Here is a 24,198-nt window from a genome sequence, read left to right on the forward strand (position 1 = left end):
TCGGTGACAAATTCAACTGATTGAAGAAATTAGACAAGCAGAATGAAAATAAGTTTATGTCAAAGCTCTGATGGTTCAGCTTCTCGGTGACTCATTCTCATTCACGTGTTAAATATCCAATGCCTATGTCAGAGGGGGGGAAATCCAGGACTATGTGGGTCTTGTTGCCTTGATCCTACTGGATTTGTTCCAACGTCAGTGATCCTGCCAACTATCTGTTTATATGATCTGATGTCTTCGACTCAAAGCAAGGTGGCAGAGGCAGTCAAAATGTGACGACCCATCGTGAGAGAAGACTGTCACTGTACAGCCTCCACACCGTCTCGCCATTTTGCCTTGTTCTCCGTTTCCATCAATGGAGATCTGTTTCTCTCTTCTCCAGCGCAGTCATGACAGAGTATGCATCAGACATTAGTGAGATTTCTGCTACTCATCAAGTCGCTTCTGTCAGTTTCTTACAGTAAAGGGCAATTATCTTGTGAATAGCTATTAGCATTTTCGAAGACGAATTGGTGAAGGCCTCAATGTCAGTGCAACATGTGGTCAAAAGGCAGTTGAATATTGATATTTCATAATATGATTAGTGGAAATGTATCAATTTTAATTGCAGGGGTCAGACCTCAAAGCGGAGCCTTGGGAAGACTGCTGCCAAGCAGAGGTAACAGCAGACACTTGTTCACTCTGTGTGTGTGTGTGTGTGTGTGTGTGTGTGTGTGTGTGTGTGTGTGTGTGTGTGTGTGTGTGTGTGTGTGTGTGTGTGTGTGTGTGTGTGTGTGTGTGTGTGTGTGTGTGTGTGAATGGCAAAGAAGGAACTCCTAAATCCAATTAGTTCTTTTTTTTTCATTCACTTACAATTACCATTCACATTCACATTCATGATATTGGAAGGTCAGAGCTAACTAACCTAAATACATTGGTAGCTATATCAAGATTGCATTTTTCAGTTAGTAGCAACAGCACTAGACTATTAGATATACTTTCTCTCTTAGTTACCCTTTGCCCCATTCTTTAGGTTAAGATTTGAAGTTTGTGTTGTTGTCCTCATCATGGTGTCAGTTTCTACACATCTTTTTCCATTTTTCCACAGGTCTTAGCCTTGGAATTGGAGGAGTAAAACCTGGAGGTCAGTGATTCTCTGCTTACCATGAAACCGAGTGCTTACGTCTAAAAGTGAACTTGACACATTTCATTCACCTGGAAAAATAACTAAGAATCATGTCAACTTAATTCATGTCAGTTCGTTTGTTATAAAAACTTATATAAAACGATTCAGCTATATTTAGAAAAAGGAGAAGTCATAGAAGATTTCACGTGGACCAATACTTAAAGGGGGGGGGGGATTTAAAAAAATGATATATATATTTGTCTGAGTGAAATGTTCTATGGTCTCTCCTGATTCTAAACATATAGCTGAATCGCTTGGTTTCACCAAGTAAAAATATTTTTAATAAGCATTTTACTAAATGTCTATGGGAAAATAAATGGCGGATGAAATCTCTTGGTGCGCATGCTGAAGCAGGAATCGACTTTGGTTCTCTATAGACAGACTTGACTCCAGATGTGCAAATGTGCATTGTTAGCATTTACAAATTGGAGGTAGGATCCATCCCTCTGCTTGTGTTTTAGACTTGCCTATAACCTTGCCTGTCATTTCTTCTCAGGTGTCGGAGCCCTGGGAGCGATGGGGAGCCGAGGCTATGGAATGAAGGCCGGGAAGCTTGGAGGTACGTCCGTTAGGTTACTCTTTACGTCTACGGGCACAATGATGATTACTTTCAAGGTTAAGTCATTAAGTCATTTTCATTTTTTAAATCTCAGTTGGACGTTATCCCGCGGCTCATCTTGGTGTAGGTAAGTTGCATAAAAACAAATGTCTAAAGCAGATTGCACTTTAATTGTATAGCCTGATATTCAGACTGCATCGTCAACTCATTTCCTCTTTCTCATTTCTCATTTGGCTCAAGAAGAGCGGAGTGGGCGTGGCTTCGAAGGCCTGTAGCTATAAGCTACTTTAATTGTGCAAACATTTGTTGCTCTGGAGAGAGAAAGTTGAATTAAACCTCAGTGGGCGGAGCCAAATAAAAGTTCTTTGGAGTGCAGGTTAGCCAACTTGCAAATTTGAGTGGCAAAGAATGAACGACACAGAGAAAAGGCAAGGGGAGATGGAGATGGAGATGTCTAGTTTGAACATGGATGGTCGAGATAACTTATGGCTCGATTGCATTTTTCCGTATAGCAAGAGCGCTGGATTTCATATAACCACCTCCTCTCGTACCCCTTGACTTTGTCACTGGGCTTTAGTCTAATGTTACTTAATGAAAGAAACCAACGTTAATGTTAGCTCTTTGGTGCCATCCAGATTTATCTCAACCAAATGAAATGATTTCTGCCACCTGAGCAGCTTTGCCCCCCAAGAAATGATGTGCATATCTAAACTGTGAATGATGATACTTGTATGCAGGCTCTGTTCAATAACATTGTGAAATGAGTTCCTCTCATCTGTTTCACAAGGGGGTTACAGAGGCCTAGGAGCAGCAGGCAGAGCAGGCCTGAGGCAAGGGGGATATGGAGCCCAGACAGGCTATGGTTCGTCATTTTAATCACATATCAAACTTACTTCTTACAACTTGTTTCTGACTAACTTTCCTCAACTTGTATTGTACTGTTACTATTGCACAATCTGAAGAAATCTCTTAAAGTAAAATAGTAAACGTTCTTTCTCCTTTATTCTGACTGCAGGTGCCAGTCTTGGCACAGGAATGGGAATGGCACTGGGAACTGGATTTAATGGACTGGGACTGGGCTTGAACCATGGAGTAAGGCGCGACCGAGGTAAACTAGACATTTAAAAGAGAATATCATCTACCATTTATCATTTTAAAATAGATAGAAATCGCTCGAAATGAAAATCAACTGAACTATTTTGTGACTCCTCAGTCTATGGCGGTGGCTTTGGCGTTCAGCCAGGTGAGTGATCGTTTAGTTCCAGGATCTTATTTACACAAATGAGAGTACAAACAATGAATTACTCTCCTCTTCAAGCCCTCTGCTTCTTGTTAGATTCATCTGAGTTAAGTTGCACTCTGTATAGGGAGCAGATTGCTTCTCAACAAATCAATGGTGTGGCCTTGCAATAGAGAAAAAAGCCCAGGCAGTGATGTCATCGTAGTGCTAGTCTGATTTAAAGACATCCCCTGAACTTCTATTGCCTCTTGTCTTCTTTAAAGGATATGGAGCTTTAGCTGGAGTTGGCTATCCTGGAGCCCGACCAGGTAAGAGATCAATCACATCTTACCTCAGGCCTCCCCCTCCTTCTACTCCGCCTGTTTTTGTATGCAGGAGAGTCAGTTCTCCTCTCCCTTATCTCTCAAATTCTTGGGACACCCTGTCAGTGCAGACACTGCTGTGGGTTTGACTACATGCGTTCCACAAAAGATAATGCGATGCTGACATGAACCAACCAGGAAGCTGAGTTGTGTTTCACAACCTTGATGAACAAGTCTTTCCATTCCAGACTGCTTTATCTGATATATCCAGAGCTAAAATAATTGAGTACATTTTACACTTAAGTACAATTTTCAGGCAGTGGCACTTCACTTGAGTATTTCCATTTTGTGAGCATTTTTCTTTAAATAATAATAATAATAATAATGTATTTTGCTACTCCACTAGATTTATCTGACGGCTGTAGTCACTTTACAGACTAAGGTTTTACAAGCAAAACATACGAGCTCATAAAATGTGTTGCAAAAATATATTGAGTTTAAAGTACTCAACAGAGTAGTTAGACCTAATACTTACAGGTTAATGCATCAATAATTTAACACTCTGAAACCTCCGAGTGTTCTTCGGATTGATTACTTAATGCAGAACCTTTCACTTTTAATGAAGCATTTGTCCATTATGGTATTACTTTTACTTAAGTAAAGGATTTTAAGTGTGTTTTCCACCAGTCTTCCGCCGAAGTGGCAGCTTGCCATCTAGTAATGTCCTTCAGCTTCAGGATCCCAATCTTCATAAAAACTGCCTATAGGGCTTTGACCCGGGTCTCTCTGCCAGTTACTTGGAGGATTTCAGTGACAGTCCCCTTATCTGCCATCACTAGGGTTTGGAGCTGGCTATCCCACTGGACAGGGGGCTAAGGGACCAAAACCTGGTAAAACATTCACCTCAGAAAACCTACTTGGTGTCTTGTGTCTGTTAGTCTGTCCGTGTCTTTGTCTTGGCTCTGTGTTGGACGTGTTTGTAACCTCTGTGAGATCTGTGTCTTGTGATACGCTGATATCGAGTTCATGTTGTTGTTGCATGAATTCACATCCATCAAGTGCTATCACCAGTTGCCTCCCCTATCTTGTCTGTTTTATGTTTGGAGTGTCTTCTGTGTGGGTGTGTTTGTGGGTCATTGTCTCATCTGCACTGCATGCAGTATGAGTTCCCCACACCTTATTACCATGGCTTGAGTCTGAGTAAATCAGTGTGTTAATGTGTGTTGGGTGATCATCAGCGTTGTTGTCTGCAGGGTTTGGTGCCAGGGCCGATGGAGCTACTGGGCTCTGGGGGGCGGGAAGGGGGGGGGGGGCAACAACAACAACAAAACATCCATCTGAGCAAGTCATTTAGTTTATTGAGTCTTAAAACTTTATTTCTCTGCCAAAGAAGCAAGTTATTTCCATTTGCTTTTTGTTTTAAGAATCTACTTGAATCTGGTCGGGGCGGAAAGGAACTGGTGGGAATAGCGTGATCCTCCCACTTGCTACGTCCTGCCGGTGAAGCTCCCCGCTGTCAGGTGAAAAGAAGCGGCTGGCAACTGTGCATGTGTCAGAGGAAGCATGGTGCAAGGGGGGGTTGGGGGGGGTGGAATTATCTCACCCCATTGTCAGATTTAACTTGTTTTAAGGAAACCAAGAGTTTAAGACTCTTAATTTTAAGACTATTAATATAAGACTAAACTGTTCAACTGTTCAAATGTAGTAGTAGTAGTAGTAGTAGTAGTAATAGTAGTAGTAGTAGTAGTAGTAGTAGTTGTAGTAGTGTTTTTTTTGTTGTTTTTTGCAGTGGTTTTTGAACCCAAACCTCTGCATCCCTATCCTGTCTGTGCCCTCTGTCTCAGTGTCTGGGTGACAATGAGATGTGTTACAGTCCATCTGCATGTGTCATGCCACATTACCAATATAAATGTGTGTGAATTCAGATATTGTGAATTAGAGTTTTGTGGGAAATGGGACTTAATATGTTGGGTAAGCAGATGAGTAGCTTGGCGAAACACTTTATAAATACATGTATTATCCTTTACATTTTTAAGACAGTGCCTTCAGTTTTTGTGTGTGACGTCCTGCTTTCATTTTGGGCCATAATTATGATTACATGTGTCCAAATGTTGATTGAGCAAGTTATTTGAACCAACTAAGCAACTCATTATCTGCAGTGACATATCATTTAACATAGTTAAATATATAGTGTTATAATATAATAGTTATAATAGTTAGTTTTAGCAAACCCTATGAACAACCAATTAATTTTTTTTATTCCCCCCCCCCCCCCCCCCACACTAAAGTACTTTAGCTATCCAAGAGCACCGGAGGCTTTTGAATGCCCGGAGCTCTCCAGTTACCTTTTTTCTCCCATTATGAATAACCATTGTGTTCTCCAGAATATGGTGGTGGAGCTAGAGGACCCAATGGACAAGGCACTAAACCATAAACTTTATTGTACATGTTTTTCCATACTTCCACAGCATTTAATTGTATTAATCAGTTTTACGGAGAATTGCAAAAACATGTTGTGGCCATTACATATATCATAGGTAACTAACTATACATAGTTTTAATGTTTCACTGATGGTCTGCTGACCTCATTTTTGCTCATGAAGTCTGTGTCTCTGTCTGTCATTGTCCATCAGTTGGCTTTGCCACACACTGATGTTGATCGAGTTGGGTGGTGTCTTTGTCCAAGTGTCTGTAACGTTGACATATTTTATTAATGCATGCCATTTCAAGAATTTGTGATGGCATCATCTTGTTTCAGTGTGTGTGTTACATGTGGAGTTTGCTCGTCTCAGTGCTCCTACATGAAAAGTACTTTTTGAGAAGTACTTTTTGTGTGGGTCCGTCTGTTGTGACTGTCTCTGTCTGTGACTTTAGGGGCTTTGGTTGTGTGTTGTCTCTTTTGTTGTTGTCTCTCTAATTATGGTGATGATTCCGTCCTTTGAAATGGGGCTAATTTCAGGCCATAATGGGTGCCGTCTCATCAGTGTTGTGTTGTTCATGTCTGTAGGATGATGTGCTATATTGCATCGAATGCTCTCATACACACATCCACATCAGTGACTTGTCTTTGGTTAGATGTACAGAACACTAAATATTTTGTTGAGTGTGTTGTTGATCAGAGAAGCAGGGTATCTTTGGGTCATCTAGAAGTCATGATGATGATGATATTTCTCTGCCAGGTGTGTCTGCAGCACATTTGGGTGGATCTGCGAGGGCCAATCTGGGCCAAGGTGTTCAGGATCTAAGCAGAGCGTTCGGTACCCCTGACGGAAGAGGGCTCAAAACTCTCGGACCTCCAATGCCTGGAGTCATGGGAAGCAAAAGCCTTGGTGCAGCTGCTTCTCGAAACTTTTTTGCACTTGGTGTACCTTCTTCTGGAATACAAGTCAAAAGTCTTGATCCAGTGGTTAGGTCACAGGGGACAACAAGTCTTGGACCCACAATACCTGTTGATAAACAGAACCAGAGTCTAGGTCTGGCTGTTTCAGCAGCACAGGGAGGAGAACATTACGGGCCTTCTGTCTCGCAAAGTACGGGAGCCGCAAGCTATGGAGCCACACAGGGAGCTGTAAGTCTGAGACCGCAGATGTCTGTTGGCGAAGACAACAGAAGTCTGGGTCCTGCCTCTACTCAAGTACAAGATTCCAGAGGCTATGGATCATCTGTTCCACAGAATCAGGGAGCCCAATATGGACATGTCAGTGATGTGTCTGATGAAACCGATATGAAATACCTTGAGTTTTTGGCTTCAGAAGCACAGAGGGCTCAAAGTTTAGGACCTCAGGTAGCTGCTGGAAAGGAGAGCAAACGTCTCGGTCCTGGAACTCTACAAGTACAGGGACCCCAAAACTATCGATTGCCTCAAGGTGCCAGAAGCTACGGATTCTCTCTTCCACACAGTCAGGGAACCAGAGACTATTTATCAGCTGTATCAGATATGCAGGGAGTCAGAGACCTTCGGCCTTTGGCTGCAGAGACACATGGGCTGAGAAGCCTTGGGCCTCAGGTGCCTGTTGGTCAAGAAAGCCGTAGTCTCGGTCACGCAACTCTTCATCCACAGGGCGTCAAAAGCTATGGAGCAGATGGAAAAGGAACCAGGAGTTTAGGCACTTTCTCAGGAGGACAGACATCTGAAGGCTACGTTCCTTATGGACCGGAAGCACGAAGCCTTTCCCATGCTGAACCTGATGTCACAGGGTCACACAGTCTCGGCCTCCTAATGCAGAATGGGAAAAATACCAAGGCAGCAAATAAGGGTAAAGTTTTGACTTTTCTTTCCCATCTGAAAGTCTTTGTTCATTTCACGATTGTTGTGTTTTGGGAGTGTTGTCTCATTCCATATAGTCCACTTTGGAGACTTATATTTGTTTCATAACTTTCACTCTCCATCTGTTATCCCATTGTCTGTTTACAATTGGGATGAAGATCATTTTTGTTTGCCTCTTAATTTCTCTTCCTCAATGTCTTTGCTCTCTTTGTATGCAGCTCATACAAATCAGTGTTTTCACGAGACACCTCTGAGGTATCTATTTGTTTTCTGTCTTGCTTTTAGAGCTTCTAACTAATAAGTTGCGGTTTTATGGAAGTTGATCTTCTGCGTGATGGCACCTGTCTTTAACTCTGTAACCCAATCCTGCAATGTTGAACTTGGTTTGTTAACCTGCTTATTTGTATGGATTGATAGGGTGATAAACATTATGTTATAAACATAAAGGTTTAATGACTTTTATGTTTTTATTACTGCATGTAGGTGACATTTAGGAAGTAGTGCTGTAGCAGGATCGCCCATTGATCGAGATGTTGAAAACATTATGTCCAGTTGCATTCCTGTCTGTCAGTAGTCTTGTGTTTAGCTGTTGGTGTATTTGTCTCTACATCTGTCTGTGTCTTGGGATCTATCAAACATTTCTGTGATTATGGAGTACATGTTGCTGTGCCATGGAGCATGTCATCCATCACAACATCAATCCACACATACTAATTTCAGCTTCTACTCATAAAACAATGCTATGTTTTCTTATTGGAGCGTGGGTCACAGTTTAAAGCAAAACACTGTGTTACATTGCTGCTGTATTGTTTTCCCATGTATGTGACACATACAACACATACTATGCGTTGTACCTGGGACAACACAACATGGGCGTCGATGCGCTCTAGATGTTTTCTGCAGACACTGCATGTTTAATGCAAAATTTCCAGAAACATTAGGATTAGATTTAAATTATGTAATCCTTTGAAGGATTATAATTGCTATATTGTGCACAGCATAATCATTACCAAAGTCCATTTATTTTGTGAAACTACAGCTTATTTTCACGCCTTAATAACACTATTGTGGTCTGCAGGATTTGTCCCAGGAGCTGGCGGTGTTCCCTACGGACAGGCTCCTAATAGCAATGGTAAACCTCCATTTCCCAACATCTTATTGTCTGGATCTGTCAAATTTAAACTGTGTAGCAGGAAGGTGGGATAGATGATAAACGTGAGTCATGAACAGATGTAGTTTGAGATTACTTTTTGAGTAGTAAACTCACTGGAAGCAGGCTGCGGGGATAAGCTCTGCCAGTGGCTCTGACCATTTCAGTCGGAGTGAAGGGAAATCCTTTTCCGCTCCCTGCGTGTCACTCTCAAATGCCTCCGCCGCTGTGAAACAACAACAACAACGCTAGCTAGCAAGCTAGCAACCTACATGGTGAAAATGGCAAGTTTTGATGAAGATTTGGATTGTGCAATAAAGCAGGCCTGCTTGGTACTTTTGGTGGATGGTTGTAAAGATAACAGAGCCTTTTTTCCCGCTAAACCAGAGTGAGAGTAAGAGGAGCCAGATTCTCTGATAAATTTCATTATATTACATTGCATTATGTAATTTAGCAGACACTTTTGTCCACTTTTTGGGGGCACGGTGGCGCAGTGGTAGTGCTGTCACCTCACAGCAAGAAGGCCCTGGGTTCGATTCCCGCCTGGGGCGCTGAGGGTGTGTCCCCATCCCGATGTCCTTAGTGCCCACCACTGCCCAGGTGGGCTTGTCATAAAGGGCCTTTCTGTATGGAGTTTGCATGTTCTCCCTGTGCTCTCCAAATAGGAACCCCCGCTAAAAACATGCAAAAAAAACTTTTGTCCAATTCAGATGGTGTTAGCCCTCTTTCAGCTCAGCCACTGACTAATAGCTGTTGTGGTCTCCAGGATTTGCGAACGGAGCTGGAGTGACCAGCGGTGCTAGAAACGGTAAAGCCCCTCCCTGAATGTGTGCTGTGATTGGCATGCTGGATGGTGCTGTTGTGTACTTTCACCTTTGTGTATCACAACAGTCATCCATACTTAATTATTATGAGGAGGCCGCCTCTGACAGATTGTTAATGAGAGCACTAATCATTGTTTTGGTCTCTAGGATATGGTCCAGTGAATGGAGCTCCTAATGGAGGAGGGGTCAACGGTAAATGGCTATCGGCATGTTTCTCTCTATGTCTGCGCTGGTGCATATGAAATTGTCCTTTGTCAAGTCTAAGGCACTTTGGGTGTTACAAATCAACTAAAGCATGAATCTAAACCATAAATACATAATGATTAAAACACTCTGGCATGACTGTAACACAATGGGATTGAGCATGTTGAAAAACTAATCCACAGTATTGAATAACCTCAGATCCTATGTAATGGACGAAGAGAAGCAGGGCCCTCACCTGCTAAAACCAATGGTCAACACTCTATTCTTTAAATTGATCACACAGCAAATAGTGTTGTATGACGTACTGTATGCTGATGCACGTTACTGAATTTTGTGAATGGTGTTCTCTGATAGTGGGCATTGGGCATACTGTATTTGTCCTGCATCTGGGAGAGGTTGTAAACTGTGATCAAGGAGATATTGTTAATAGTATTGAATCTGAGCCACTTAGTATTATTGTATGGTAATAGGATATAGGATAGGATATCCTATTGCTCAATTGCGAAGTGTCTGTCTGTCGGTGCACCACCGTGAGCAGAATTGTGTTCGGCCACAGCTATGCCATTTTACGTGCAATCACAATTGTGATGTCATCAGTGACGCCGCTTGAGCAATTGTGATGTCATCAGTGAAGTCAGCAGTGATGTCACTCGAACAATTGTGATATCATCAGTGATCCTTCCTGGCTGAGGCTATAAGTGGTGGGAGTAGGGAGAAGAGGACAAGTGGCGCATCATCTCCAGAGTAAGTGGTGGGATAAGTGAGAAGAGGACAATGGGCGCATCATCTCCAGAGTCTCCATCCACCCTAGGAATCGAGCGCGTGTAAAATTGCACAAGGCGGGCGGGAGGTGTTAGTCACGATTTGGCGGGCGGTGTTATCTGCATGTGTTTTCATTAGACACTGTGGGAATGCCCAGGATTTGTATTGTGTTGGTTGGTCATGTTATGTTTTACCTATCAGTGTTGCTGGTCTTCAGGATAAGGTCCAGCAGTTGTAAACTAGCTCTGGGGCTAAAATGATTCGTAAATCTATTTGTTTTGAATCAAATGGGCATCACTTCAAGTTCCCAGTAGAAATCATGTTGCTATATCCAACGTTGATGATAGAATTGTGAAACATTTTGTTTGCTTGTGTTCCTTCCACTCTCCAAATCTTTCATCTGGTCAAGTTGTCCAATCATTTACAGTGTTGGGTACCAGGTTGTGATCCAGGTACTGGAGGGCTCTCATGGGCAAAATGCAGTGATACACCTCTTCAACTTACCAATTTGCGATTATGCTTGTCATAAACCCTTGTTTTTTTGTGTTGATGTCAAAATGGCATGCTGTTTGGTAGCAGGGTATGTGGGTGCAGAGGAAGCTGATAACCTGGCTAAATGTGAATGTTAGCTGTTTAATTACAGGTTAATTAACAAGTGTTTTTCAAGTACTGCCTTGTGATTGTGAATGTAGGAAGACCTTCAGTTACTAAAAGCAGAGTAAAACCTCTGTTCATCTGCCAAACCACATCCTGACCGAGAGACACTTTTGTCCTACAAAACATGCATCTTCTGCTCCATATTTCTTTATCCAATGTTTGGATTCTTGACTTGGAGTATGCAATGAATAATTATGTTTGAAGCTTGGATCCTCTTCCAGGACCTAATACCTTAAGTTAGTTGTGCATTGTTGTTGGCTCATATATGGTCGATTCAGCTGTTAATCAATTAACAATTGTTCTGATCAGAATAAGGAGAATCAGATCAGAATTCAAAGGACACTTTAAACCTCTGCTGATGTGTTTGTGTTGGTTTGTCTCTCTATCTTTAATGTTACCAGAGTTGAGTTGAGCTGTTTGATGCTGTAGTGTGTAAGTATAGGTGCTACAGAATGTGAAGTGCATCCGGTGCAGTTTGTTTGATTTCTTGGTATTCAACTGGTTTCCAGGAAGTGGTATATACCCACAAAACCTATCTCTGTTCCTCAGTGTCTCTTTGTCTGTTTACTTGTCATGCAAAGAGCGTGTTTCAAGTCCCCACACACTGTTCAATAGTTTAGAATCTGGCCTTGTGATTGAAAGAGAATTGATCCACCCAAAGGAAAGGCCACTAAAGCATCCATAACAGGTGAAGACATAGAAATCAGTGGCGTGTCTCTGCTCATGTCAAACGCTCTTTGTCTCCAGCAACCACCTTGTGTCTATGGAGACTGCATGATAGGAAATTGTCCCCCATGTGATGTGGATCATGCTTGAGTGCTTCAGTGATTTAATTTCATAAGAACATGCTTTTGACTCTGTGTTTGACTGCTGACTGACAGCGAGGGCCAAGCGTGACTCTAAACCTGTTTCTCACTTTTGTCTTCCTACTAAAGTCGGGTTTGTTCCTTTTGTCTCTTTCTCTGAGCCAGGAGCAGGGGGCCATGTTTTCTCTCCATAGGCCTACCGGTCTGTAGTGTTGTTTTCTCTCCGTAGGCCTACCGGTCTATAGTGTTATGTGATCAATCCAGGAAGTGTCCCTCGGGCTCACAGCCAATCGCAGGTGATGATTATGCTGAGGTTGTGCCGACTTATTTCACAGGCTATATTGGCGGGGCAGGAAACTACCTTGGAGCAAGCCTGGGTGCCAGGGGTTATGGAGCAGGTAATGCTGGACACTGACAGATAACACATACAAACTAACAGTCCATGTTAGCTGAGTGGGGCACTGACAGATAACACATACAAACTAACAGTCCATGTTAGCAGAGTGGGACACTGACAGATAACACATACAAACTAACAGTCCATGTTAGCTGAGTGGGACACTGATGTACTCTACATTCACGCAGCCTGTGGTAAAATACTGCCATGCCCCGCCCACAGGTTTGGGACAGGGAGGATACCTGGGTGGTGCAGCGGGAAAACACGGAGGTGAGCATTTGTATTTTCCTGACTCTTTTTTTTTTTTTTTTTTTTTTTTACACTTTACATTTTACACTCTTAATTTCTCCCCTGACTCTCTCTCCCCCAAAACAACAACAACAACATCATCTCAGCTGCTGCTGCTCTCGGACACGGTGTTTATCCCCAAAGTGTTGCCGGAAAGTTAGCTGGTGAGGTTCTTAATTAAACCTTTTCTCCTACCCTCTGCTCCTGCTCTTGCAAAAAAAGTGATGTTGAACGTGGTACCATAGGTTATGTAGATCCTGGCTGTGATATAACCCACAAATCAGCATTGTATGGTCAAATTGGCTATTGTATTGCAAAACCGCTCTCAAAATCACACTTCTAGCAAATGAATGTGAACAACAGATTCTGACAATATATTAAAAACTAGTCATCCTGCTGAATTGTTTTAAGTGGATCACTTTCTTTTGTTTGAGCAAGTGTGACACCGAAATCGAAGGAAACAAAGAAGTTAATATGTTTATCAATAATTGTAAATAGGTGAAAAAAAGGTGGGAGACAGGACTTTGACAAAGCAGATTCTGTCAACACGTAATCAAGTCTCTCACTTACTTTCCGCCTATGAGTTCAACATCACTTTAAAGGCCTCCTCCACTGACCTCATGATGACTGCATTCAAATACCTTATAAGATTAAGTTAATCAAAAAGAGATGCAGGATCCCCCCCCCCCCCCCCCCCACCTCCAGATAGACTGAAATAAAACAAGCACTTTTTTTTCTTTTCTTTTTAAGGCTCAGTTGTAGTAGTACCATGGCATTCCTGCAGGGGGGTCAAGGCTCAGTTGTAGTGGTGTCATGGCATTCCTTTTTCTTTTTTCTTTTTCTTTTTTTTTTTGCATTACAAACAGACATCATACAATACATTACAAAAAAAACAAGCTCTAAAGTGCAGAAGGAGATTCAAGGCGAGGACTCAGAATCAGATGTTACTCCTACTTTGCATTGTAAATTAATTAATTTGCTTGCTAGGCTTTTGAAAAAATGTCAACATTCATTTTGAGCTCATTGGAGAGACTGCTTTCATATCTTCCTTCCTTTCTTTAAACTGGTGAATAACCGATATACGATATAGTATTCTTCAAAAGTTGAATGCGACAACAATTTATTGCTTTCTTCCTGTTTTTATTGCTTTCTTCCTGTAAATCTCTCTCTTCCTTTGTCGGTGATGGAAGCCAATGTATGGAAATCAGTCTCTCATTGTCCTCGCTTCATATTTGTTCCTGGAAAACTTTTCTCTTTGTAAATGAATACAAATGTTGGATGCGTGCCCCATGTTTTGAATTGATGTTATCACAGGCTACAGTGACGGGGCAGCACGATATGCAGGCGCCGGTGCAGGAAATGGCTTCGGTAAGCGGCAAATCATCAAAACATGGAGAGAAACTCTAATTCTATTGGGACTGTTGACACTAAAATGATCAAACTGTCAAGAAAACCAATAGCCTAAAGTAGAATTAAGTACATTTAATTAGATAAGCAAGGCAGTCAACAAGCACTGCAGAGAAGGAAGTACAGAAGCAAAACCTTAACCTTGAAACATGAGTCAGTGTAGATATGATTGGACGGGATTAGCGGCACTCATTGCTGTTTGATGTCACAGGTAATCTGTTCGATGTCAGAGGCAATCTGCATCAAAGTCGTCACTGACAGGAGGAGTCATCTTCCATTAAGACAGGCTAATGCAGGGGTTCCCAACCATTTTTGGCTTGTGACCCGACTTTGACGTCACAAAAATCTAGGGACCCGAAACATTCAAATTCCAGTACACCATCGACAATATCATCAGTGACATCACCAGTATGCTTCTTTTTCCCCCTCAGAATTCTGACTTTAATCTGAGAATTCTGACTTTTTTTTTTCCAGAATTCTGACATTAAACTCAGAATTCTAACTTTATTTTCAGAATCCTGATTTAATCTCAAATCTCTAATCTCTAATCTCAAATCTCTTATAATCTCAAAGATTTTCATCGAAATGAAAATAAAATAAAAGATAAAAGCCACTATAGTGAGTTTATAGTGAGTTAACACAATGGTGATTGAGGCTATGGCCCATTGATGGAAGCCTTACTATATAGTGACATTATGTGACCTTAATTATGTCACATAATGCAACATTGTTTGGATCTCACCTGCAATTACCACTCATCGCCATAGGTGTCACCCAAGAGAACAAAACTGAAATCGTAGAGATTTATTTTTTTACCGTTAAAAAAAAATCTAAATTTGAGGTGACCCTATTTGAATTCCAGGCGACCCCACTGGGCTAATGCTGCGTTTCCTCTCTGTTCTCACTGCAGGTGGAGACGCGGCTGCAAAAGCACTCATGGCTGCAGGTATTTGGGTGTCGGCATGACCGTCGGCCTGCATGCATGCATCCCATCCCATCTCCTCTCTTCTACAGCGTTCCCACAGGCCCTTGAAATGCTTGGAAGTTTGTGAATTTGAGAGAGAAGTCAAGGCCTTGAAAGTTCTTTTGACATTTATTTTTACTTAAAGGAGAATTCCTGTTTTTTACACCCCAGACTTTATTTCCAGCTTAAAATATGTTGTTTTACTCACCCAAATAACTTTGGTTTCATTCTGATCCCCCTAGAAGATATTCAGATCTGAGTAGAGTCCTGGAACTGGCCAAAATGGGCGTAAATGGGGCATACGTCATCCACACTGTAAATAACGTATTTTCTGTCCACACTGTAAATAACGTATTTTCTGTCACGTCGCGGTTCATTATGGTTGTTATATAATTATGAGAACATGAATTAGCTATGTAACAAACCTCCATGCTAAAAAGAAAACAGGAATTCTCCTTTAATGTTGGTAAATTGGCTATGTTTCGCTGTCTGCATGTAGTCTGCCATCACTGCACAGCACAGTTGAAAAGTATTCACACATTCAAGTCTCTCACTCTCACCTGTCTGTGTGAGCTTCTGTAAAGCCTGCATTATAAAAATTATCAGGGTGTAAGTAATTAGAAATCAGAAATCTCAAACACAGCGCTGACCCGCTGACGTGGAGAAGCCTCAAGCTCTGATGTTGGTTTTGAAATATATTTATCGGTGAAATATTTGAACATGCGTCTCTCCTCTCAGCAGGTTATGGGAATGGTTACAACACCGGTGCCAACGGTTATGGAGCTGGTGAGTGTTGTCTAAAAAACCGAAGGCAAGCGTAGCCAGTCTACTAACAAACTGCCCCACTTACATACATCATTATAATGCTAATTAGTCAGTCTACTAACTAACTCCCCCACTTACATACATAATAATTAGAGTTATGTTTCAGGGCTTGGGTACCCTGCAGAGTTAGCTGATGGTGCTCGGAGCAAAGCAGTGAGGAGCGAAGGTAACAATTCTGCTGAGTTATAACCTTCCTAAACCATATAATAGATCATAACACTCTAATCTATAGCATGCTCAACCTTTGACATGTGACAGCTAAACAAAGAGAGACAGACAGGAAAATACATTTCCACTGCCGAACACCGGGGCAGCCGAATATCTTCAATACCGCATTCAAGACAACTCGGACCGCCATAAGTTTCAACACGGAACCTCCGGCCTGGACAGATTTGCGTTCACGCTGCACCTCCCGCTCGGGGGGGGAAACCAAACTGTTGCTATAGCAACCTGTTAGCATTTTAGCTACCTACTAGCGAACAATGCTAACCGAACATGCTGAATGCTGAATTTCACACAGAGCGAAACACAGATGACACAAACACATATGAAACCTTAACATTACATAATTAAGACTTCAAATTGTGTGTTAAATCGTCAACAAACATCTTTATAATAATTCTGTGATTATCATTAATGATGCAAGTTGCTATTTTGATGTGGCTGTGACGATAACTCGGAGAAACCGGAGCTCTGGATGATACCCGAATTTCCGAGCTGTAATCGTGCGTTCCTTTATCGCAAAATAACTGGGATGTGGAGGCTAAATGACATCACATCCGTTTTGTTAGCATTCCATTTGCAGAAAAGTTGAGCTGGGAAGTTCACTGTTCACTGGTCAGATCCACTAGCTAGCCAGGCTAGCCATTGTTAGCAATAACAGTTGATAACAAGGCATTTCGTGGCATTTTGCGCATACAAAAACACTGCAGCCTCATGTCCACACAGATAGAAGTAGGCCGTGCTGTGTGTACAGCTGATTTAATGAGGCACAAACAAGACAGAAGTGCTAAATAGCATTTATACGATTATAATTACTGTTGTTGCGCCGATCAGCCATCTTGGATTTTTTACGTCGGGGCTGCTGAGGCTCCTACGAGTTTGGAATGGGAAATACCAGCTCTAGTGACGTCACGTCCCAGCTCATGAACTTTGAACCGGTAAGATTACCAGTTCCCAGTTATAAAGGAATGCACGATAATTCCGGCCTGAACGACCGTTCAATTAACTTTTTACAGGTCGGAACCCATTTTTTCCGGTGGTCTGAGTTGTCTTGAACGGGGACTAAATGATCCCATACGTCACAGACCCCACCCCAACATTTCGTATTATTAATGTCTGGAATCTCACAATTAGAGGGCACTCCAGGTCCCAGGTCCCGGGACAACCAAACACGTCCAGTGTGTCCACGGGGTGTAGCTATTGTCTTTGATTTATACAGGCTGACTCATGCAATCTACTGGTTTTCTGATCTACTCCTGCCTTCCATTGCACCTTTTCATTGGGTGTTTCCTATCAATCAGTTCATAGATCAACGTATAGGTTCATGTTGTTCTGATTTTTCCAGCCCTCGGTGCAGCAGAGAGCTACGCTGGACAGGGCCATGGGACGTATGGTAAGAGAGTCAAGCATGGTGCAGCATTAGGAGGGACAGCTAGACCCTTTTCACAGCAGCCATTTTGAGTGTCAAAGCAGGGTATACACAGGTGTGTAACCAGTAACATTAATGAGGGCCCTGGCACTGGAACACCTAATGGAATAGGACCATCATTAATGTTATTGGTTGCACATGTTTGCCCTGCTTTGATACCTCACATTGGCTGCTGTGAAAAGGGTTCTTGCTCTGCCAGACGGTGTAGTGAATAACGCAGCACCAGGAAATATGTGTAAAAGGTTGCGTGCATGGAAGGAACTACTCACCTTCATGTTTTTTTATGTGTGTGTCCCCCTTCTCACCGTTTAACCCACTTGCTTTTGGTGACACCTCATACATAGCTAGTCCACTCATATCAGCAGTGCTGTGCTTCTTCCTAACCTCTATGGCTTTAATTTGTCACCACTTTTAAAAGCATGAGAGGAGCTGATTGTCCTCCCACTACCACCCGGTATGTGTCATGGTATCATATCTTCATATTCAAACATAAAGAAAGCGATTCAATTAAACACCATTCAGCAACACCATTTTTAAAAAAAATATATTGTCAGAATCTGTTTTGTCGCGTTTGTTTATGTGCTACAAGTGTGATTTTGAGATCTGATGAGAGAGAGAGAGAAAAAAACAATTCTCCCATCATTACCAAGCAGAAGTAGATAACTGAGAATTGGTGATTTGGGGGCTATACAGTATCATGGCCAGACATATGAAAGCATTTCTGACAAGGTATCAAGTCTTCCATCTGCTTGACCTGTCCCATCTAATCGTCTCTTGTTGTTTAACCTCTTCCTCAGTCCTCCCTGTGTAACCCTCCGTCCTCCTTCATGCAGTGTCCTGTATGTGTTTGTAGGGGGCGCTGGCTCTGGTCCTGGTGGTGCTCTGGCCTACGGGGCACAGGCCCAGCCGGTCATCCCGGCGGGGCAGGGGGCTGATGGGAAGTCGGGCGGGGTTGCTGGGGCCACGGGCCTGGGAACTGACTCTGGCCTCGGTAAATACATACATGGGCTGGAGTGGCGGTTCTCAGCATGAGGTCTGGGAATCCCTGGGAGGTCGTCAGGAAATAAACTGAATGAATAGTTTCATTTGACTAGAATTTGATGTATTGAGAGAACAGCACAGGTTTCGCTTTCGTTGCTATTATCACCTCGTCAAATCAATTTTAAAAGGGAGCAAAATTATGTTTTGTTGTTTTGTTTGCATGGTAGAATCTTCTAAAATGGGGGTTCCTGGCCAGATGCATAATCTCCTGGCATAATTTGGTGGTTGTTGATATGAAAAGGTTTGAGAAGCCCCTTGGCTAGGGAGGGTAAACCAGATGACACAAAGAGAGACAGGGGGAAATACAGGAAATAGAAAGAGACTGGAGAACAAAACTGAGAACAGATAGGTGTGAAATGCAGTTGACTGTTGAGCAGAGAAACTGATAGATATAAAGATCAAACTAGAAGGAACAGCCCAAATCACTGCCAACTCTCAACATACGCTCCAACTTGCAAAGCTGCAGCCTCCGCAACAGTTTGTCATCATTTGTGCTCCGGGTTTGATTTTCCGATAAAACAGCAACACATGACCAGAGCACAACAGTTGTGGCAAAAAATAGAGATGGAGGGGGGTAATAGTGGCAGAAATCCCATATTCCGATGCCATCTTTATATAGAACATAAGCTGCTATCATCTTACATAAATCAGCTCCACAAAGAATAATAGAAAGGAAGTGGGCATCAACTGGCATCTGTAACACTTTCCAACAAAAATCACTTGTGTTTTTGACATAATGCTGCTAATAAACACAGACTGTGGTGAAAGCATGGTGAGAGAACATGGTCTCTGCCTCCAATGGTGAGAGAACATGGTCTCTGTTCCTATGGTGAGAGAACATGGTCTCTGCCTCCAATGGTGAGAGAACATGGTCTCTGCCTGCAAGTCAGGAGAGCTTTGTCTACACACATTTTGTCATTTGTCATTGATGGCTGAAGCGCTTCGTGTCTTGTTTCAGGTGCGCTCGGTGCAGGAATGGAATCGACCGGCGGTAAATTTGGTGAGCGGTTGTGACACACACGGCCTCACTTTCCTGTCACACACATCAGGCTTCTGTCTGCGTGGTTTTTCATCCATGAGTCAGACGGCGAGTTTGATCGCACGTGGAGGTGAAAGAGCAGAGAGGAGGGAAATTAGTTCATCTAACCATGTGACTTTGCCTACAGGAGGTGCCGGTCAACTTCCTTATGCTGGCGCTCCAGTGATTCCTACTGGACTGGATGGTAAGAGCTGAGTGTGCATCATAACATGTGTTACTTTGTGATCATCTGGAATACAATCACGGATGTAAAGAGTAAGACAGCAAAAGGCAGTATTTTTGTTGCAGAATTAGGTTTATACACTTGTTTCAGCCCACAGTTTATATACACAGTGCACATCATAATAAGTATCCAACCAATGTTTATGACCCAATATTTATGGCCCTAGTTATATGAAGATAAGATTTTAAAGGGGTGTCAAGTCAGGCCCTTCATCACTGTTACGATCTAAAAGGCTTCCCAACGCCCAGATTATGATAATAATAATAAATGAAAACTCCAGCCTCCAACCTTACACCCTCATTGAGAACAAGGAACATCTATTAAAAACCTATTAAAATGTGGACATGAATGACTTTCTGACACAATAATTGATTTCTTTCTTGATATTGATGATGGTTTGCTTTCTGAAGAGTAGTTTACCCTCCTGTTTTCTTCACCGCCACGCCACCGATTACAAGCTATAACTATATACAAATAGTTTGGCATGATTAAACTCAAATGTACCATTTATCCTTCTCTCAGGTGATGGCGGCTACCCGTACGGCGCTCAGCACCTCAGCCTGACGGCCGATGCTGAGAAGACCGCCAACAAATATGGTGAGAACAAATGAGCATGTGCATGTGTGTGAAAAGCTTGCATGCGGCTCTCTAACTGTGACCTGGTTCTTTGGGCCTGCTAAAACCTGGCCGTTTGTGTGCGTGTGTTTGTGTGTGTGTGTGTGTGTGTGTGTGTGTGTGTGTGTGTGTGTGTGTGTGTGTGTGTGTGTGTGCGGGTGCGTGCGTGCACACGTGTCTTGCATAATGGTCTTGTGTGTATCCGACTTCTTTCCTGCCCTGTTTTATAATGTAACTCTGTTTATGTGGCTGTAAGGCTACGCTGGACAGCTAGGTGCGGTGGGTCAAGAAGCCTATGCCGGTAAGCAATAAACTTCCTGTAGACTTCCTCCATTCATGTCCCGCTTTCACCCGCTTCTCTCTTTCTGCTGGCCTATCAGTCACGTTGCACAATGTGTGTGTGTGTGTGTGTGTGTGTGTGTGTGTGTTGTGTGCGTCCGTGCGTTCGTGCGTGTGTGCATGTGTGTATGTGTGTGTGTGTGCGTTCGTGCATGCGTGCGTGCGTGTGTGTGTGTGTGTGTGTGTGTGTGTGTGTGTGTGTGTATGTGTGTGTGTGTGTGTGTGTGTGTGCGTTTGTGCGTGCGTGTGTGCATGTGTGTGTGCGCGCGCGTGGGCGCGTGTATTTTGCACATTTTAATGTTACAAAATTACTTTAAAATCTATTTGTTATGTTGATTTTGTACGTGACCTGGTTAAAGTTCTGTTTCATCCCTGTTGCCATACAAAAATATAAATGCAGCACTTTTGTTTTTGCTCTCATTTTTCATGCGTTGAACTTAAAATTCTAAGACTACTATACACACATACTATACACACATACTATACACACATACTATACTATACACACATACTATACACACATACTATACTATACACACATACTGTATACTATACACACATACTATACTATACACACATACTATACACACATACTATACTATACACACATACTGTATACGATACACACAAAGGGCTGACTCTCAGATTCTGTTCACAAATCTGTTGAAATCCGTGTTAGTGAGCACTTCTCCTTTGCAGAAATAATCCATGCACCTGACAGGTGTGTGTGTGACATATCCAGATGCTGATTAAACAGGTTGATTATTGCACAGATGTGTCTTGGGCTTGTCACAATAAAAGGCCACACCAAATGTGTAGTTTGATCACACAACACAACGCCACTGATGTCACAAGTTGTGAGGGAGCATGGAATTGGCATGCTGACTACAGGAATATCCACCAGAGCCGTTGTCCATGAATTGAAAGTAGATCATTTCACTACTATAAGCCATCTCCCATGTGTTATGCTGCCTTCAAATGGAACTGGTGAGCTTGTGATTATGACATGGTTACGACGTGGTTACGACAAGGGAAGTTGTGTACATGATAGGTTTTTCATCTGAGCCCTTATCTCCACCACTTTTCAACACCAAGTGACACCCTTGATCCAGCTGCCAGATGTGGCATATCAAGATGCTGATGAATTAAACAGCATGATTATTGCACAGGTGTGTCATGGGCTGCTCACAATAATGCTGCCTTCAAATGGGGTCGTGTTCATGAGAAGAGTCCCCCTCCTGTGGTATTCACGACATGGGAAGTGGACATTTTCTGAAAGCTCAGAGTTCGCGCTCACGTGTACACAACTTCCTATGTCGTAACCACGTCATAAGCATGTCGTCACCACAAGCTCACAAGTTCCATTTGAAGGCAGCATAACACATTGGAGACGGCTTTTATGGTATGGAAAGGAACATTCGATTCATCTACAACAGCTCTGGTGGACATTCCTGCAGTCATCAGCCAATCACACGCTCCCTCCAAACGTGTGACATCTATGTCACGGTGCTGTGTGATCAAACTGTAGATTTTAGAGTGGCCTTTTATTGTGACCAGTCCAAGACACACCTGTGCAATAATCATGCTGTTGAATCAGCATCTGGATATGCCACACCTGTCAGGTGGATGGATTATTTCGGCCAGGGAGACGTGCTCACTAACACGGATTTCAAACAATTTGTGAACAAATTTGTGAGAGAAGTTTCTGTGCATAGAATTTGTCTTTGATTTTTTAGATCAAAACGCATGAAAAATGCGGAACTTTTATCCTCAGTAAAACAAAGAAGGTGAATCTATTCTTGGACAATAATCTATGTGTTGCTTACATTTGCTCACAAAATATCCCTTTACACTTTCAGACCATGTGGACTTTTTTATACTCAGAATTCATTTTGGATCATTTAATTGTCACTCAGCAAAATGTGCAGCAAATGACAGGATAGTGTCGGTGTGGATAGTGTTAACTGACTGTATATCTTGAAATAAAAGTCATTATCCAACCTTCTGACCTCATGAGCTTACTGCTGATGTCCTCCCTCAGCATATATATTTGTAATGCCTAACTGGGTTGATCCTGTCAACAGGGCAGGGTGGCAAATACCGAGGGAACGGCCTCCTTGGAAATGGATACAAAGGTGAGAGGACGAGGGTTTACCACTGGTGCATGCATGAGTCATGATGTACGCTGCAAAAGAGACTCATATAATATACTGTAGCATTGGGTTTTAAAATATGGCTTATAATTAAACAAGTGACAATTCTGCCAGTGGGATTCAGAGTAACTTCCCTTGTTTCCAAAGACTTTCAATCATTTTCTTCTTTTTTTCATACAGCTGAACTTGTCAGTCTCACCCTTCCCATTGGAAGAAACTTTCACTTTGTCTTAAGAGAAATACTATTTTATGAGACTAACTGACTTGTGAAGATGGACATTTTTTCTAGTGCATTGTGATTGGGCTACTATTGCATTAATTTTGTGCCTGTCATTTACTGCTTCGTTTTCTTTCTTCACTCTGTCTCATTGTTCTTCCTCTGTCTGTCTTTAAACAGGCTAATTGACCTGACCTGGACTTCCTCAAGTGGATCCATTTTCTATTTCCATAATGTGTTCATTGTAATGTGTTTTTAAAGCTTCTCTTTGTTGTTGTTGTTTTTTGTTTTGTTTTGGTGTTTTCACTCCATTTTGTCCAGTTGTGTTATGTTTTGTCTTAGTTTTTCAAGGTCCTTGTGTCTCTGTGTGTTTGCTGTCTGTTAGTAGAGATTTGTTACCCGTGTCTGCCTGTCATGTTGGTCCACATCCTGCCAAAGCCTGCCAGCCTCCTCATTCTGCCAATGTTGGACAAAAATTATGAATGTAAAGTAGATATAAAGTGCAAGAAAATTGTCTCTATATATGTTTAAGAATAAATATTAAAATGGGTAATAAACAGTTTGAAGCATCTGTCAAATAAAGTTTCTGAGTCCAAATGTGGATAATGTTTACCTTCACACATTGTTCTATTTCGTAACGTCATGAAAGCCTCATCCGTGCACAGGAAGTTTTACCACTTCCTCTCTCATGTAAGGCATCACCCCTGAAGACACTCACATTGACAAATCAAAACTAAAAGTAATGAGCTGAAACATAATACACTCCTTACAAATCAGATACTCAGATACGTTTTTATTTGGCATAAACAATATCCAGTCAAAACCCCATGAGGAGCTTCTAGGTAGGTAAAATATAAAATATATAAAAAGAGTAATGTTAAAACAACTGTACAATACCGTAAATCTGCAACTACATGCCAACTGCAGTAACTTTAAGATGTCCTATTGCAAGTTTGCTCTCCAGGCAAAGAGCAGGCCTAAACATCTATATATGCAATGAGCAAAATATGCAGCAAATGCAGTTGTTGAATTAGTCTATTTCAGGTAGCCCCTCACGTTTAGTTTCTAATTTCTGTGTGGTGCTGATGGACAGCTCCTTATAT

General features: G+C 42.2%; 1 protein-coding gene across 4 annotated transcripts in view; it reads left to right on the forward strand.

Moving 5' to 3' along the window:
* Window positions 1-23,639, forward strand: part of LOC310788043 (uncharacterized protein) — a 24,705-nt gene extending 1,066 nt beyond the window's left edge. Inside the window, exons 2-26 of one of the 4 annotated variants that reach the window (XM_083649524.1) lie at window positions 611-658; window positions 1,088-1,123; window positions 1,662-1,724; window positions 1,819-1,851; window positions 2,512-2,586; window positions 2,740-2,832; window positions 2,938-2,967; window positions 3,228-3,272; window positions 8,612-8,665; window positions 9,450-9,491; window positions 9,655-9,699; window positions 12,272-12,334; window positions 12,556-12,603; window positions 12,729-12,785; window positions 13,936-13,989; window positions 14,939-14,974; window positions 15,731-15,778; window positions 15,924-15,983; window positions 17,385-17,432; window positions 19,468-19,509; window positions 19,676-19,732; window positions 20,294-20,368; window positions 20,643-20,687; window positions 22,810-22,860; window positions 23,276-23,639. In XM_083649524.1, coding sequence (XP_083505650.1) covers window positions 611-658; window positions 1,088-1,123; window positions 1,662-1,724; window positions 1,819-1,851; window positions 2,512-2,586; window positions 2,740-2,832; window positions 2,938-2,967; window positions 3,228-3,272; window positions 8,612-8,665; window positions 9,450-9,491; window positions 9,655-9,699; window positions 12,272-12,334; window positions 12,556-12,603; window positions 12,729-12,785; window positions 13,936-13,989; window positions 14,939-14,974; window positions 15,731-15,778; window positions 15,924-15,983; window positions 17,385-17,432; window positions 19,468-19,509; window positions 19,676-19,732; window positions 20,294-20,368; window positions 20,643-20,687; window positions 22,810-22,860; window positions 23,276-23,280 — 1,253 coding nt within the window. In that variant the 3' untranslated portion in view covers window positions 23,281-23,639. The remainder of the gene's footprint in view (window positions 1-610; window positions 659-1,087; window positions 1,124-1,661; window positions 1,725-1,818; window positions 1,852-2,511; window positions 2,587-2,739; window positions 2,833-2,937; window positions 2,968-3,227; window positions 3,273-8,611; window positions 8,666-9,449; window positions 9,492-9,654; window positions 9,700-12,271; window positions 12,335-12,555; window positions 12,604-12,728; window positions 12,786-13,935; window positions 13,990-14,938; window positions 14,975-15,730; window positions 15,779-15,923; window positions 15,984-17,384; window positions 17,433-19,467; window positions 19,510-19,675; window positions 19,733-20,293; window positions 20,369-20,642; window positions 20,688-22,809; window positions 22,861-23,275) is intronic. The other 3 variants (XM_083649526.1, XM_083649525.1, XM_083649527.1) reach the window with 3 other exon arrangements.
* The last annotated feature ends 559 nt before the right edge of the window (window positions 23,640-24,198 follow it).

The sequence above is a fragment of the Poromitra crassiceps genome, assembly GCF_964638095.1.
Source record: "Poromitra crassiceps genome assembly, chromosome: 13".
Lineage (NCBI taxonomy): Eukaryota > Metazoa > Chordata > Actinopteri > Beryciformes > Melamphaidae > Poromitra > Poromitra crassiceps.